Source organism: Gekko japonicus, unplaced genomic scaffold (genome assembly GCF_001447785.1).
Source record: "Gekko japonicus isolate JY-2015 unplaced genomic scaffold, Gekko_japonicus_V1.1 scaffold118, whole genome shotgun sequence".
In the NCBI taxonomy this organism is placed as follows: domain Eukaryota; kingdom Metazoa; phylum Chordata; class Lepidosauria; order Squamata; family Gekkonidae; genus Gekko; species Gekko japonicus.
This window is the reverse complement of record NW_015168656.1, coordinates 415,411-432,086: the sequence shown is the minus strand read 5'-3', so window position 1 is coordinate 432,086 and position 16,676 is coordinate 415,411. Positions and strand designations below refer to the sequence as shown.

The 16,676-nt window shown below is 41.9% G+C and overlaps 1 protein-coding gene across 2 annotated transcripts in view; it reads right to left on the bottom strand.

Moving 5' to 3' along the window:
- Window positions 1–16,676, bottom strand: part of PAWR (PRKC, apoptosis, WT1, regulator) — a 134,826-nt gene that overhangs the window by 834 nt on the left and 117,316 nt on the right. For both annotated transcript variants that reach the window (XM_015415219.1, XM_015415220.1), the window contains exons 5-6: window positions 5,095–5,245; window positions 3,190–3,294 (exon numbers count right to left, since the gene is read on the bottom strand). In XM_015415219.1, coding sequence (XP_015270705.1) covers window positions 3,190–3,294; window positions 5,095–5,245 — 256 coding nt within the window. The remainder of the gene's footprint in view (window positions 1–3,189; window positions 3,295–5,094; window positions 5,246–16,676) is intronic.

The following is a 16,676-nucleotide window of genomic DNA, read 5'->3' as shown; positions in this document are numbered from 1 at the left end:
CACAAACTGTGAAAGAGTGTGGGACTCCTCCTCACCCAGGAGATGGACTTAAAAGACTTGAGAATTACTTCAATAAAACCTTATGATCAGTGCTTGAAATACAAAAGAAGCCATTTGAGCACATGTGAGGGAACCTTGTACACAAATCTGGAGATCTTTGTTATAATATGAAAGTCATAAATAATATGAACATTGTATTTTACAATTTATTCATTTATTTATTTGGCTTTGTATCCCACCCTTTCCGTGAATGGGCTCAGGGCGGGTAACAACAATATAAAATACAACATATTTAAAACCAAGTTAAAACAACAGTATACAATGCCATAATCCTAGGTACCATGTCAGTTCAGATAGAAGCAGGGCTATTTTTGGGCAGGAACACACAGGAACAACGTTCCGGCTGGCTTCAGAGTTGGCCACGCCCACTGCAGCCAAAACCTCTGCGTGTGTGGCTACAGAGGAAAGGCCTGGAGAGTGACCCCCCAGGTGGGGGGGCCCTGGAAGGATCGGGGAGGCATTTAAATGCCTCCCCATGACTTCCCAGCCTGTCCCAAGGGCTGGCTTGCCTGGGCTCCCCAGAGTCATTGGGTGCCCAGGGCAAGCCAAGGGAAGGCATGGGGGTGTGACCTAATATGCTAATGAGCTGTACTGTCAGGGGTGTGGCCTAATATGCTAATGGGTTTCTGCTGTTGGGTGTGGTCTATTATGCTAATGAGTTCCTGCTGGGCTTTTTCTACAAAAAAGCCCTGGATGGAAGCATATCCAGCACTGATGAAATATTTAAGATGTTAAGGTCCAGGCCACTAGTGGAGTTGACCACAAAAAGGGGCACCCGCTGCCTCAACCAAAAGCCTGGCGGAAGAGCTCTATCTTACAGGCCCTGTGGAATTGTAGTAAATCCCGCAGGGCCCTGATCTCACTTGGGAGCTCATTCTACCAGGTAGGGGCCATGGCCGAAAAGGCCCTGGCCCTGGTTGAGGCAAGTCAGATGACCTTGGGGCCGGGGACTACCAAAAGATGTTGATTAGTTGGCCTTAGTGCTCTACGGGGCTCATATGGGGAGAGGTGGTCTTGAAGGTATGCTGGCCCCTGGCTGTATAGGGCTTTAAAGGTAAGTACCAACACCTTGAAATGGATCTGGAATTTGATAGACAGCCAGTGCAGTTCACACAGCTCTGTGGGGATGTGAGCCTGCACAGGCATCGCCATCAACACTCGCACTGCCGTGTTCTGGACTAGCTGCAACTTCCAGAGCAGAGTCAAGGGCAGCCCCACATAGAGAGAGTTACAATAATCCAGTCTGGAAGTGACCATTGCATGGATCACTGTCACTAGCTCCTGGGGAGTGAGATATGCGGCCAACTGCCTGATCTGCCTCAGATGGAAAAAAGAAGACCTGCCAGTGGTGGTGACCTGCGCCTCCATAGAAAGGGAGGAATCCAGGAGCACCCCCAGGCTCTTCACCCTCAATGTCGGGACCAATGGGGTCCTGTCAAAGGCTGGGAGCCTGATTCTGTGTCCCAATCCCCTACAAATCCAGGTACAGGACCTCCGTTTTAGCTGGATTAACCTTAAATCAGCTCTGTTGCAACCATCCAACCTAGGCCTGTAATGCCTCATCCAGAATTCCAGGGGGCATATCCAGGCAGCCATCCATCAGTAGATAGAACTGGGTGTCATCTGCATATTGGTGACAACCCAGCCCATACCTCCGGATAATCTGGGTGAGGGGGCGTATATAGATATTAAATAACAAAGGGGAGAAGAGTGCTCTCTGCGGCACACCACATTCCAGTGAGTGTCACTGGAATAGCTCTCCCCGCAGCACCACCCTCTGCCCCCAACCTTGAAGGAAGGAGGTCAGCCACTGCAAGGCAAGCTCCCGTATCCCAGTGTCGGTGAGGCAGTGGGCTAACTCGTCATGGTCAACCATATTGAACACTGCTGACATATCAAGAAGTATCAGCAGCGCTGAACTGCCTCAATCCAGATGTCTCCGGAGATCATCCACCACAGTGCCCAGCACCGTCTCCATTCCATGGGTGGGGCGAAAGCTGGACTGGAAGGGATCCAGGATCTTAGCATCCTCCAAGAAAGCTTGAAGCTGTGTTGCCACTGCCCTCTCTAGTATCTTACCCAGGAACGGCAAATTAGACACTAGGCGGTAATTATTAAGGACCATAGGGTCCAATGAAGGTCTTTTAAGGAGAGGGTGAACTACTGCCTCCTTCAATTCCCCAGGGAAAGTCCCCGTTGAAAGAATAAAAGTTTCTGAAATCAGCATCTACCATCTTTTGACGTCTGGTAAAAATTTGCACTATATTGTGAAATCCAATTCAGAAACTAGACATATTATAAACAACAAGAAAACTAACCAGTTTTTCAATGTAATATGTTCTATTTAACTTTTGTCTTCTTAACTTATCAAGCATAAAATATCCAGCTTGGAAGCACAGATACAACTCACAACAGCTTTAAGACATATGGACAAAATACTTGAAACTTACTCAAAAATATAAAAAAGACTTTGTGGAATGTTTATATAGCAGAAATAACATTCCAGAAGGACTAAAAGTATGAGCTACTTGGACATTGTCCAACCACAACAACTGCCTGGACTTTAAATGGTGAAACAAAACAAAAGGAAGCTATATTGGATTAGTTTCCCATTAAATTGTTTGAGTTTCTTTTTAAAAATCGTATTCCTAAATCAAGAATTAATGTTTGTTGTTTAAAAGTTTGACAGAACCTTATAGATTCCCAACAACAGTTATGCAGCTTAGTGATTTCCAACTGATTAAAGAGAACAGTTAGAAAAAGGCTTCATTTGTCATGACTATCCTGATATCCCCACCACAACCTACACCTTATGGCTCAATACAGCCAAGCATATCATCAGCACTGAAAAGGAAAAACCCCATTCACAGGAGCCAATTGGTTAGCTATGTTATTTTTGTTAATGATCTATTAACATTTATGGAGGTTTGTGACAATTTATTTTTAATATCCCCCCCCCCCCAAGAATCAGGACAATTTTTAACCAACTTACCCAAGTCCTTTATTTATTTATTTTAAAAAGGCAGGGTTCACTAAATTTTTCATTAAATGTGTTGATTGGCCTTGAAATTGTAGGGAGGACAGCTGTAATAAGGTCACAGTCTCTTCATGTTCCTATACTGTACTTACCCTGTTTAATAAATCAATTTCTTCCTTCAATTTACCAATCAACTCTTCTTTGTCTTGTGCTATTCTTACAAGCCTTAGGTTTTCTTGCCTCTCCTTTGCTAGTTCCTGAAAAAAACACCAAGTGAAAATATATTAAAAAGTAGAACTATAATGTAACCCTAAAAACGTTTTCCTCAAAAAAGTTTGCCCCACTGTACCCAATCCCACATAGGGATGCATTGGATGGCCCAACTGCCCACACACAACCAAGTATTTTCTTCCGTTATCCAGGCAAAACAGAATTTGCAACAGAGCAAATCAGTTCCCATAAAGTCAATGTAGATCTATTTATTTAAATCCTGCAACATTACTGTCCTGGGAGGGGGAAAAAGTTAATGTCATGTGTGTCACTACATCACTTCTGGGGGGAAACCCAGAAACGATGTAGAATAGCTCTAGGAATCGCTGGAAACTCTGTGGGTTTCCTCTGTGGTTTCCCACAAAGTTTCTGGCACTTCCTAGAGCTATTCTATATAACTTCTGGGTTTGCCCTGGAAGTGATGTAGCAGCACACACAATGTTACAGTTCCCCCTCGTTTCTGCCACCAGTTGCCAGGCATGGCGTGGAAATCTAAACATTAAAGATTATTTTTGGATCGTCTTCCCTCTCAGAGCTGCTTCTAAGCATCCACTGTGATAATTGTACAGATTCCTACAGTATAGCTTTCAGATTACACAGTGTAGTCAGTGACTTGGGGTAACACATTGTTGTGGGTCAGTCCAAACAACTGGTATTTTAGAAAAAGGTGCAGAGATGACCTGGATTTTTAAAATTCCTGCAACATTTAAAAAGCCTCTAAACAAGGACATTTATTTCTTCTCAAATCAAATAGTATAAGTTTATTGTTTTAGCCATAGGCCATAACATAAATACATCAGGTCGTAAAATGGTAATGTAGACAATAGAAAAATATCAGTATACTCCTAAACTACTTTTACTTTGTGTTAAATACTAAACTCATTCTGATTTTCCTTGTTGCTAAGGCAAATAACACCATTCTGCTAGGGACATAGTGGTCAAGGTCTGAGAGTAAAATTTGACCAGATCCAGATCAGAGAGTCCATTACGCTGCGGAATAATAGGGATTATGTACTTTAGCCTAAGGGCTTCATGCCATGGGCATCTCAGAATATAATGTACAATATCATCAACTTCCCCCATATCACAAAGACAAAGTCTAAGGGGGGCAGGGATACCAAAGAAATGTCCAGTCCTGATCACTGAGGGCATGGATTGAAATCTTAAACCTGTAAAAGCCGATCTTAATTCCAGGCTGGTTAACTTCTCTAAATACAGGGACCTACAGTGATCCCTTTTAAAAAACTTGAATAATGGTGCCGTAAGACAACTGCCATCATATCCTGATCCATAAGCCCATCCTTTTTGAACACCCATTCCTTCAGTTCCTGAAGCACATTTAATTGCCAGTATTGTCCAAGTAAAAGAAGATACCAGCCAAAAAGAAGAAGAAGAGGAGGAGGAGGAGGAGGAGATTGGATTTATACCCCGCCCTTCACTATCCAAGGGAGTCTCAGAGCAGCAAACAAACTCCTTTGCCTTCCCCTCCCCACAACAGACATCCTGTGAGGAAGGTGGGGCTGAGAGAACTCTGACCAGAAACTGCTCTTTTTCAAGAACAGCTGTGCCAGAACTATGGCTTGCCCAAGGTCATCCAGCAGGTGCAAAACCAAAATACAATATATAAATGGAACAAGCCATGAATTTCATGACGCTCTAGCCCAGGATTTGGAAATCACTAGGATATCTCTTAAAAAAGAGATATTTGGTTACCCTTAGAAAGCCTTTGTTTTACAAGCACACTATAAATCAGTTTTAAAACCTGACAGTTATATTGTGATATTTACCTTTTCAAGATCTTCAATTTTCTTTTCCAAAGAATTGTTTGGTATGATATTCCCAGAAGAATTTGCTTCTCTGCTATATCTGTTATATCCAGTCCTGTCTGCTGCTCGTGAATATCTACTAGAAACATCATCATCTGGTGTGTTTGTTGGGCTGTGTAAAATACAACTTATTTATTTCATATGTAAAACAAATTCAAACACATTTTCAAAACCATAATTGTTCACATCTTTTATTATTATTTAAGTAGTAGCCAGTATTTACATCAAACTGTTTATATAAATGCTGATATAGTCATATAGTGAGGTTGATGTGCTGTAAAATTTAAAAGCCACTTCTTATTCCACTAAATTTATAAACTTAATTTCTGAAGACATACTAAAAAGGCAGGGCTGCAGTTCAGAGATTTAAAATTTCCATAAATTTTGAAGCCACGGGGAAGAAAAATACCCCCCCTTTTTCAAAAGAACAGAAATTTGAGGAAACGTTTAAATATATGCAATAATTGCTTTGCTATCAAACATAAACTTATTTTATTAATTTACAATAAATGCATTATTTACAACTCGGCATATAATACTGTATTATTTGGTATATTTATGGAAATTAATTTTTTTTGTTTCTACATGAAAAATACCTAATATATGAAAAAGTGTTGCAAACTGCTGTGCCCTATGCTTCCATATTACACGTATCTTTAATTTTTTTGCCATCTGAGAGACAGGAAAAAAGGTAGAAAACAAATTATGTAGTAAACAAAAGAAAATGTATTATTTGGTCAGAAACTCTATTACAGAGTCACAATAGATAGGACTACCAGCATGTTTGGCTATTAAGCTAAAGTTTATAATGCTGAAAACACTGACTTCTTTAATAATGTATTATCACTGAAAACAGCATATTAATTCAATAAAAAGGCCATATTATGTTGTCAAACGCCTTTTCTGCATTAAAAAAATAAAAACGCTGCTTTCTTTTTTTCTTCTTCACAAATTCAATTGCATCAATTTTGAATCATATATTATCTTTGATGCACCTCTTTGGTACAAAGCCTGTTTGATTAGTGTGTATTAAAGTTGGTATGCATTTTCTTAATCTTTCTGCCATTTATTGTAGCAAAAATCTAGTAATCTAAATTCAGTAGAGAGATAGGTCTATATGACTGTGGTAACATTGCATCACTGCCTTCTTTACATATTAGTGTTATATATGCTTCTTGTCATGTTGGGGGTATTGTTTTTCCTTCTTTTATTTCATTCATAAATTTTTGTAATGTTATCATTAAATCTTCATAATGTATATAATACATTGCTGTTAGGCCATCAGGGACTGGTGCTTTATCCTTTTTTATATTTTTTATTGTCTGGGAAAACTCTTGTATTGTTATTGTTTGATTTAGGAACAAATCAAGAAATAAGTAGAGAAAATCCAAAGATTTGAGCAAGAGCATTAAGAAATCCAAATAATGATATATTAGCAAAAATCAGACAATTAAAAAATCAATTAGATATGTTAGAAAGGGAAGAGGTACAGAAAAAAAACTTAAAATCTTTTAAAAAGGCAAATTTGAACATGCAAATAGAGCTGGCAGATATTTGGAGTATTATCTTAGGAAGAAGAAAGAAAAAGAGTAATAACATGCATAAAGAAAGGAGATCAAATTACTTATGCAGAAAAAGAAATACATAAACAATTTATTAATGTTCTTTCAGGATTGTATAAAAAGAAGTCTCCTCAGTAAATAAAACCAGAGAATATTTAAAAGATATTCTGACCATAAAGTTCACACTAAAACAGAGCATATTAATTGTTGCCATATTATTTACGTTTAAACAAAACAAATTACTGAAAATGTTGTATATGTCTATAAGAGTTTAAATGCTCCTTGGACTTTTTCGTATTATACATTTTAAGTGTAAAAAACCTTGTTTTCAGAAGCATTTTACTTATTCTAAAAGAGAAATAAATGAGTTTTGTTTCTAACAGTCCCCCCTAATCGCCAATTTTTCCATTGAGAAACCTGGGGGAGGGAAGCCTCAGGAACAAATGGTGGAAAAGGTCCCCCCCTGAATTTTGCGGCCCACCCTTCCAGGCCTTCACATCTCACAATACCTGACAATGGCAATTCTTTCCTTCCTTCAAAGACAGGGATTCAGACACAGAAAAATAGCACAATACCTACAATTGGGTCTATTCTTGTTTTCTAAAATAAGCATTTTCTACTGTTATAGAGATGTTCTTCCCTTCCTCAAAAATGGCCTCTATGAGGGCCAACTACTTGTCACATAACACTACACAGACTACTTGCAATAACTGCCTTGATGCAGTGGCTGCACTATGCAGCAATATCATAAGTGTATATCAGCATTGTGCACATACATACCTGCCCGCGTGGTTTTACCCACAAACTGGGCACAACAGCAATAAACTCTAGGCCAGGGGTGTCAAACATGCAGGCTGCATCTGGCCCGCATAGGGCTCACATCTGGCCCCCAAGCAACTTCCTTCCCCTGCTTCCTTTCCAGGGCTGCATCTGCAGCCACACCATAGCTTGCTTTCTTCTGACAAACACAATTTACATTGACGAAATTATTTTGGCTTATTCTGAAGAGTACTGTTTTTTTTAAATACAATTGGATTTCTCTGTTCCTATTTGGATTTATTTAGTTTCAAAAAGACCCTGATTAGGAATTATAACATTTGGATTAGTCCTTATATCTTAGAGAGTGGAATGATTTCAGATGCCAAATGATAATAGTACACATTGGTAATGAGACAGGAAAAGTAGCTCTCAATTCAGTCCAGGAGGATGCATTGTCTTGAGCTTCATTTTAAATTGCAATTCAGCAGTCTCTTTCTAATCTCCCTTTGAAATTCCTTTGTAAGAGCATCGCTGCTCTTAGGTCAGCAACTGAATGTTCTGGTTTCTAACGTCAGACTTCTGTCCAGTTATTCTTTGCATCCTCCTGGACTGAATCCTCTGGATAGAACTGAGACCTAGGTTTCCCGTCTCATTACCAACGTTGGTATCTCTATGTCTACTACCCCTCTGCGTATCACTCCTAATCCAATCAAACCTGCTATTGTCATTCACCTGCTATTGCCATTGGACATCTGAAATCACCTTTATAAAGTTTATATCTCCAGTACCTCGTGTTACATTTTATGGCATGCATGGCCTGGCTCAACAAAGTGACACTTATGTCAGATCTGGTCCTTGTACCAAATGAGTTTGACACCTCTGCTGTAGGCAAATTTGTTGGTACAACATACCCTCTCCGCTGGCTGGTAGCATACTGCCCCAAAATGGAAACAGATGAAGCATAGAAAGCTATATTTCTGTCAATGTCAGTCAAGCAACTGAGTGTGAAATGACACAATACACATTTCAAGCCCACAGCCTAGGCAGTTTCATTAGTTTCAGCATCTAGAAGCTACAAACTCTCTCACACAAGGGCTTGTACTGAACAAGTGTTTCTGCTTTTGGCTTTGCTTCAAATGAAACTATTTTACTCAGGATTACTGACCTGCTGAGAGCACAGATTTGTGAACAAAACAAACCTCTGCTGTTATCAAACCAATAAAAAGTAAAGAATGAAAAAAGTAGTACAAGCCAAGAGAATGCTAACTAGACTACTATACAGTCTACAAGATCACAGGCATTGAACTTTGGAAGAAAAGTATGCATTCAAAATCTGTGAAATATTAATGTATTTACATTTGTAGCACATGCCATCTCCAAGGCTCAAGATGGGTAATAAAAATGACACGAAGCACATATTTTTGTAATTAAAATTTGAGGTACTTTATTTATATTAGCCCTTTATTTATATCAGCCATGGTGCCCACGATAGCTTTCCTGGTGTCCACCAAGTGTTTTTAGAAAGTGGATGGGGGCAGGTGGGGCTTTTGCCCAGCAAGGTTTCTGAGAGTCTAGTGGTTAAGTGCACAGACTCTAATCTGGGAGAACCGGGTTTGATTCCCCACTCCTCCACTTGCACCTGGCTGGATGACCTTGGGCAAGCCGTAGTTCTGATAAGAGCTGTTCTTGAAAAAGAGCAGTTTCTGTCAAGAGCTCTCTTAGCCCCACCCACCTCACGGAGTGTCTGTTGTGGGGAGGGGAAAGGAAAGGAATTTGTAAGCGGCTCTGAGACACCTTTGGGTAGTGAAGGGCGGGGTATAAATCCAATCTCTTCTTCTTCTTCTGATTGGCTGTGCAGATTTTTAAAAATGCTGCTTTGGTAGCAGCTGCCACCACAGGACAAGGATTTTCACTATGTGACTGAAAATAAGGCACGGTGGCCATTTCATGCCTGGCTCCAGCTCCTATGGCAGCCATTTTGTGGCTGTGCCCACCACACTGTATCAGAATTCCAAAGGTGTCCACGGATTCAAAAAGGTCAGGGACCTCTGATGTAAGCCATAGCAGCACACAGAGGATTCCCAGGCAGTCTCCCCCCGGGGCCCGATTCTGCGGTGGCGGAAATCGGGCCTCCGAAGCGGGGGTTTACCCGCCCCCCGCCCCCATTTGGCAGCCCTAGTGTGAAATTATGGCATTCCCTCCCCCAGGGAGATCCGTGTGCTCTCTCCTAGTATTGTCTGTCACCAGCAGGTGAAGATCATTTTATCTGCCATTCCTTCACTGACCCACTTTGCTGTGTATGTATTTCAACTGTGCATGTGCTTTGGCTAATTGTTGTTATTTAAAAAAATATATACTATGTATCTTTTAAAGCCTGTTTTAATGTTTCTGATTTAGGGTTTTTTGGGACCCTAAACTGGGTGGAAAGATGGCATAAAATGGTTTAAATAAATAAACTGTAGTTGAGCTTTTAGTGCCAGTTATTGCTTCCTGTCTCCAATTTACATGTTATATAATTTATATATTTCACTAATACACAATTATACTACATGATATTTGCTCTGTCATAAACAAGGCTTTAAATAAAATTACCTTCAAGTTTTTGCATAAGTACATTCCAAAACTGCAAATACTGTTATATGGAAACTGTTTCCCAATGCCATCATACAGTTCATTTTACAAAAAGAATTTTCCTGAAACAAAGTATATTACAAGCCCCATTCCACCATAATTATTCAGACTAAACTCTAAGTCTTGAATACCAAGTGTAAATGGTGAAATATCAGATGAAAGTGTTTTCCTGTATCTGTTCCAAGTCATTAAGATCTGTGTAGGTATCACTTCCCTAGAAATTTAAGCTGACCTTTATTGGAATGAATGGCCTAAGAATGCTCGTGATGGGATCAAAACCTGAGTCTGCTCTATAAATTACTTTGCTTTAGCCTTTTCTTGCTGGAACCACTGGATATCCAGACCTCAACAGCAAATGTCAACAGTGGCTGATTGCCTAGATATGTATGCCATTGCCTCTGCAAACCTGAGCTCTCTTTCCAGACTTTGTCTCGGCAAGCTAAACTGGGACTTATGCAGAGCATTAGGGTTGCCAGCCCCCCAGTGAGGATGGGGGAGAACTCCTCCCCCAATCTGAAAGAATTTGGCAGCAGGGGGAGGAATGGTGGCATCATGTAACGCTCTAGCCTTTCCTCCTCCTAGTCTCTATGGCTGCTGGAGGACTTCCTGGTTCCCCCCAACCTGTGCCAGGCTTCACTTCCCACTCAGTCAGCCTGCTGGGTCAGCACAGAGCTCTGCCTTGCCGAGCGTTCCCAGCCTCTCCAACTCCCCCCCCCCCCCCGCAGAGAGAGGTGATAGCTAGCCGGGCTCATGGCAGTGTGCAGGAAGACATCCTGCTGCTGAGCCCTGCTGGGAAGGACACATTGGTTTTTCTCTCCACGTCCACACACAAGGAGAAGCATCGGGAGAAGCAACACACATTTTGCCTGCCTCTAGCTGGCTGCCTTCCCCCTAGCCAGCTTCCAGCCTGGGAGTAAGCCCCATTGAAGAAGCCCAAAGAGGATTCTGTTTGGATTGCTCAAGGTGAGCTTGCTTCAGTTTGCTTCCCCCCCACACATCAACTTCTCCTGATCGGAGATGCCTGAAGAGCATAGGATTCTCCGAGAATGCAACCCTGTGCAGAGTTACAAGTAATCCTGCTGAGCTGCATTAGGGACCTCTGATGGCAGCCTGGCTGAAGTCTAGTCCAGCAGGGTCTGGGCACTGCTCTCTATAGGGAGGGCAGGAAGCCTCTTTCATTCCTCTGCAGCTCTGTGTTAAAACAGTTGAGGTGTTTGCTGGAGAGGCCTGGGAGGGGGCACCGCTACATGTGGAAACAGAACAAAGTTAGAGTCCAGTGGCACCTTTAAGACCAACAACAGAGAACAGGGAGGGCTTTGGGGATGCAACAGTGGAGAAAAGCTTTGTAGCCGGATCCTGGGAAGGTTTACTCTCAAGTAAATAATTGCAATCTTGGAAGACAGACATTCAGCTATTGTGTAGCTTGGGGAGGGGATAAATAGTTTTAAAATGTAATTTTCTGGTGTATGTTTTCATTTGTTAGCCCTAGGGTTGCCAAGTCTGGGTAGGAAAATACCTGGAGTCTTTGGGAGTGGATCCAGGAGAGGGTGGGGTTTGGGGAGGGGCCTGGGCATGGTCCAATGCCATAGAGACCACCCTTCAAAGCAGCCATTTCTCCAGGGGAGCTGATCTCTGTCAGCTGGAGATCACTTGTGAAAACAGGAGATCCCCAGGCCCAACCTAGAGGCTGGCAACCCTAGTTAGCCCCTGTGGTGCTAAAGCTGCTGCTGGTGCTGGTAAACGGCTTGCTCCTCTCCTTTACTTGTCTGCATGCTTAATGAGTTCTATTAGCTCTGCAATGGCATTTAAAATGGCAGCCCTCTCCCCTCCCTTCTCTAACTGCATGAGTGCCATTGACAACTTCAGGGGTTTTTCTGCTTTATGAGGGGTTTGTCTCCTTGGACTCAGCAAAGGACTTGGAAGGAGGTTACGTTACTCAACTTACAGCAGAAATGAATATAAAATTGAGGGAGTGGGTGAAGAAAAGTAAAACTGAGAAAATCTGGTGGGTCCTTCCGAAAGGGAAGGTGTGGAAGGAGACGGACACCCAGACAGTGCCCCTTCTCAGACTGACTGACTGATTGTCCTTCTTTCTCATTGAGACTCAAAGTTGAGTACAGAGCACACGTCAACCCAGTCAACAGGATAGGACATCCAATGAGCAATGTAATAGGACTGAGGCTGCAGAAATCTGAAATAAAGCAAGACATGTTTATTAGGCAAATAGTCAAGACATTTACAGTGCAGTCCTCTGCAAAGTTACTCTAGTCTAAGCCCACTGCAATTATTTGGCTCAGACTGGAATAACCCATCATGGAACTGCTCTGTGAATGTTGAGAGTTTGTAGTAGTTTCAAGTATGTTATAGCTCATATTGATAGAATGCACTTGGCATTTAAAGAAAGGTGTATCAGAGACCTGGGTTCGTTTGGTGGTGGGGTTTTTTGCATATTGTGGCTGCGTGAGACAAGTAACTTGAGGGAGACATCTAAAGTGGGGGAAATGTGGTGCAGAAGAAAATGGTTACACCCTTTCACTATTTCCAATAATGGTCACAAGTGAAATCACCTGGAAACTATTTAGCCTTTAGTTCATGTGAATTGTCACATTTTAGGGTTAAGCTTCGTCCCCAAGGTCTCCTAGAATTAATAATATTTCTGAGTTGATGAGTGGACACATCTTCTCCCCAGTGCATATGAAATAGGAAGGGAAAAGAGAGCTTTTCTAGTCTCTGATGTTTTATATTATTCTGTCCCCCACTCAAAGAAGAAAGGAAGTGACTTCAGAGGATGAGGCGGGTTTGGGGAAGTGCCCAGAAATTGAAATCACAGGAAGAGGTGAGGTTCTGGTGCAGTATGCTGGAAGTGACATCATCCGAAGGGGTAGAGCTTGGGAAGTGACATCACTTGACCTAAATACCAGCTCAACCAACTAAGGCTGCCAACCTCCAGACTGATCTCCAGACAAACAAGCAGTTCTCCTGTAGAAAATGCCATAGGATGGACTCTATGGCATTATATTAGCTGAGGTTCCTCCCCTCCTAAACTCTACCCACCAGAAGCACCACCCCAAAAATCTCCAGGTATTTCCCAACCTGGAAGTGGCAAACGTAACCAAAACACACATTTGGCTTATGGGTTTTATTGATTATTGTCTTATCATTCAGATGGTTTGACTGCTAAGAATTTTACTGTTGAGAACTTTTGAGCCTTAATCTGTTTGAATTAATGTTATTGTTAAATGTGTCTAAGTTACTGCTTTCACTTTTGTTAGCACCATGAAAAAAACTTGGAGAGGCAGGTTAAAAATAGACAAAATAAAGCTAAAGTTGTAAATTCTAAAATCAGGCTTATTCAGGTTCTATAGATCCAAACATTTAAGAAGTTTTCAGATCAGAATTAGGTGTCAGGAAGTACACTCTCCCAGTTTGAGGTCTGCTGGCCATTAAATCTTCTCTCCTCTTTTTCAGGGCCTTTTCAAAGATGATTCTCAGATTAATAACTTTTAAAAAAACATTACAACTGGAATTCTCAGAACTAATAAGATTCTATAAGCCAGCCATAGAATAATAGGCTGGTTTTCGAGGACCTATACTTGGCCCTCAAACTGAATTATGTTTTATTTTATTGAGGGAAAAGATCTTTGGTATTACCACCTGAAAGAAAATCTGCAAATATTAAATACTGTCCATTTTAAATGAAAGAGATACTATGCAAACTTGGCACAATGCAGTTTGTTCATATAAGTAAACAGCATTGGGCTACAATAGATGGGATTCTTCCAGGGCATGATGACACAATTGTAAGGAATGTTGTAGCCTAATACTATTACCATATTTGGCACTGCTTAATCTACCATGACATTTTAAAAAATTCTATTTAAAAACAGGATATGCATGTTGCAACATACCAAATTTATATTTTAACTCCCTAAAACCTGCTCAATTAATACTATGGGAAAGGTCCATTCAACTGGTAACAGCACAAAGAAAGTATATTTTGCCTTTTCACTTCACATGATAACCCTTTTGGTGCAGAGAAACATACCTGGCTTGTTGCCATGGTCTCAGCTTGTGTCCTTGAATAAAATCCTGAAGGGATAGAAAGCAAATCCAGCAGAAAAGGGCCTGCAAATACCTACTTCACATTAAGGTGAGATATAAATATCTTGAAGTATAAATATTTAGCCTGATTTGGGGCTATAAAGAAAGTAGAGATGAGTTTGAAAGACTGGCAATAAGTTAATTGTGTGAAATTCAAATTCAGATTAAGAAGACATTTTTGCTTGTTTGTACAGGTACATGGGCACAAAACTCAAGCGTAAGCTTTTAATATTGGCTACACTGAATTACGCAGAGTTTATTTAAAATCTAAAGGGGATCTGGAAAGACATGGTGGTCTATAATCTTTTGGATCTGCTAGCATTACTAGTATTACAATATGTACTGGCTTGCAAGCTCTTAGTATCAGATGCTAGGGGTCAGGCAAGGCAGAGTCAGTGGCTTAGTGTCTATCATACATGTTGTGGCCACACCTAACAGCCTCTCTTGGCTGGTTTTATATCCACATACCTCATGGTCAGGCTTGCTGCAAACTGCTCAAAAGCAATCCTGCAACTACTCGTTGTTATCAGCAAGCAGATGGCGTCGGGCAGGAGATGTGGACTCTGCCATCTTGTCTGTGGCTCTCTTCTCTACCTTCATCTGCAGCGCTCTAAGGGTGTAGGTGATACTGGTGGGCTGGGAATGGCCAACTGAGGTTTGCCTGCTGAACCAGGGCTGGAGGGTCTCAGTGGCTCTGCACCAGCTGTTGGCAGTGAATCCTGACAAGCCTGCAGCTCATTTTCCTGCTGGTCAGCTTCTGTCAACTCAAGGTTGGCTACATGGGGCTCCTCTTTTCCCAAGGAGCCCTCTTCTCCTGAGGAGTCCTCACTATTGCTGAGCCCTGGCTGACTCATGACCAGTGTTCCCTCTAATCTGAGTTAGTGGGAGCTAGCTCACAGTTTTTTAGCCTCCGGCTCACACATTTTTGTCTCAGCTCAGGAAGGATGGCTCCAGAACACACTAATTTATGCAGTAGCCAAATCACCTGCTCACAACTTTAATGCTGGTAGCTCACAAAGTAGAATTTTTGCTCACAGGACTCTACAGCTTAGAGGGAACATTGCTCATGACAAAATGGCACATTTGCCTGGTCTCTTTGTTCTTGTCTGTGACTCTCCCACTATTCCTTGTAAAAAAGTGCAAGAGTCCAGTAGCACTTTAAAGACTTACAAAATTTGTGGCAGGGTATGAGCTTTCGTGACTTCTGGGCTCTTGCTCTTTTCTACTGCTACAAACAAACTAACACGGCTACCCATTTTGATCTATCACTGTTGCCTGACTACCCTAATTAAAAGTTGGGATAAAACACTGAATGAGTTCATAAAGGTAGGAAAATACATCTAACTATTCAAAAGCGTATACACTGGGGATTTTACACCCCCCACCCCAGTTGACTCCCTATGCAGAAACATAGAGCTGCCTCTCCAGAACCCTCTATACTCCTAGGGCTTATGAAGCAAGGGAAACTACATTCTGAATCAAAACAAAGAACCATGGTTTGGATTAAAGGCAATACCATGTCATGCTGATTGCAAAAGGATAATTGCGGGAGGGGCTGTGGTTCAGTGACATTCAGAAGCTCTCAGGTTCAACCTCTGGCACTTCCAGTTGAAATGACCAGGTAGAAGGTGAGGTGAAAGACCTCTGCCTGAGACCCTGGAGAGCTGCCAGTCTGAGTAAACAATATTGACCTTGATAGACCAATGGTCTGTTTTAGTATAAGGCAGCTTCATGCATTCATGTCTGTATCTGTGTTAGTTCACTGTCTTTTATTTATTTACTAGCAGTAAAGCCCGTTGTGAAAACAATACAACGAGATCTAGAAAGAGGCTCTGGGGGAGTGCTCTGGCTTTGGGCAAACAGTGTCAATTTGCTGTGGTGACCTCAGCAGGGTATAATGACAGAGTCCACTGTTTTCTCCAGAGGAACTGATCTCTGCTACCTGAAGAGCAGTTGTAATTGTGAGTGATCTGTAGCCCTCACCTGGAGATTGGCAACAATTGTTACCCAGGACAAAATGGCTGGTTTGGAGGGTGGAGTTGGCAACCCCATCTCCTTCGGAGCTAACTATCAACCTACCATTATCTGCCCCTTTGACTTCAGCTGACTTCTGCCCTCCCTTCTGCAGAGCAGTTGTAATTCTGAGTGCTCTCCAGCCCTCACCTGGAGATTGGCAACAATGGTTCCCTATGTGGGACTGATTGGTTTGGTGGCTGGAGTCTATGGCATTGTACCAGTCTGAGGTCCCACCCCTCCTCAAACCTCACCCTCTTCAGGCTCCATCCCTCAAACCTCCAGGAATTTCCCATCTGGAGTTGGCAACCCTATCAGGACTGGCCCCAATGTGTTTTCTCCCAAAGGCCAAAGTAGGTGACAGGACCAAGCTTAGCTGCCTACCAACAGGCACTGAGGGGAATGTAGGGTTGCCAGCTCTAAGGAGGGAAATACCTGGAGGTTTGGGGGGTGGATCCTGTGGAGGGCAGCATTGGG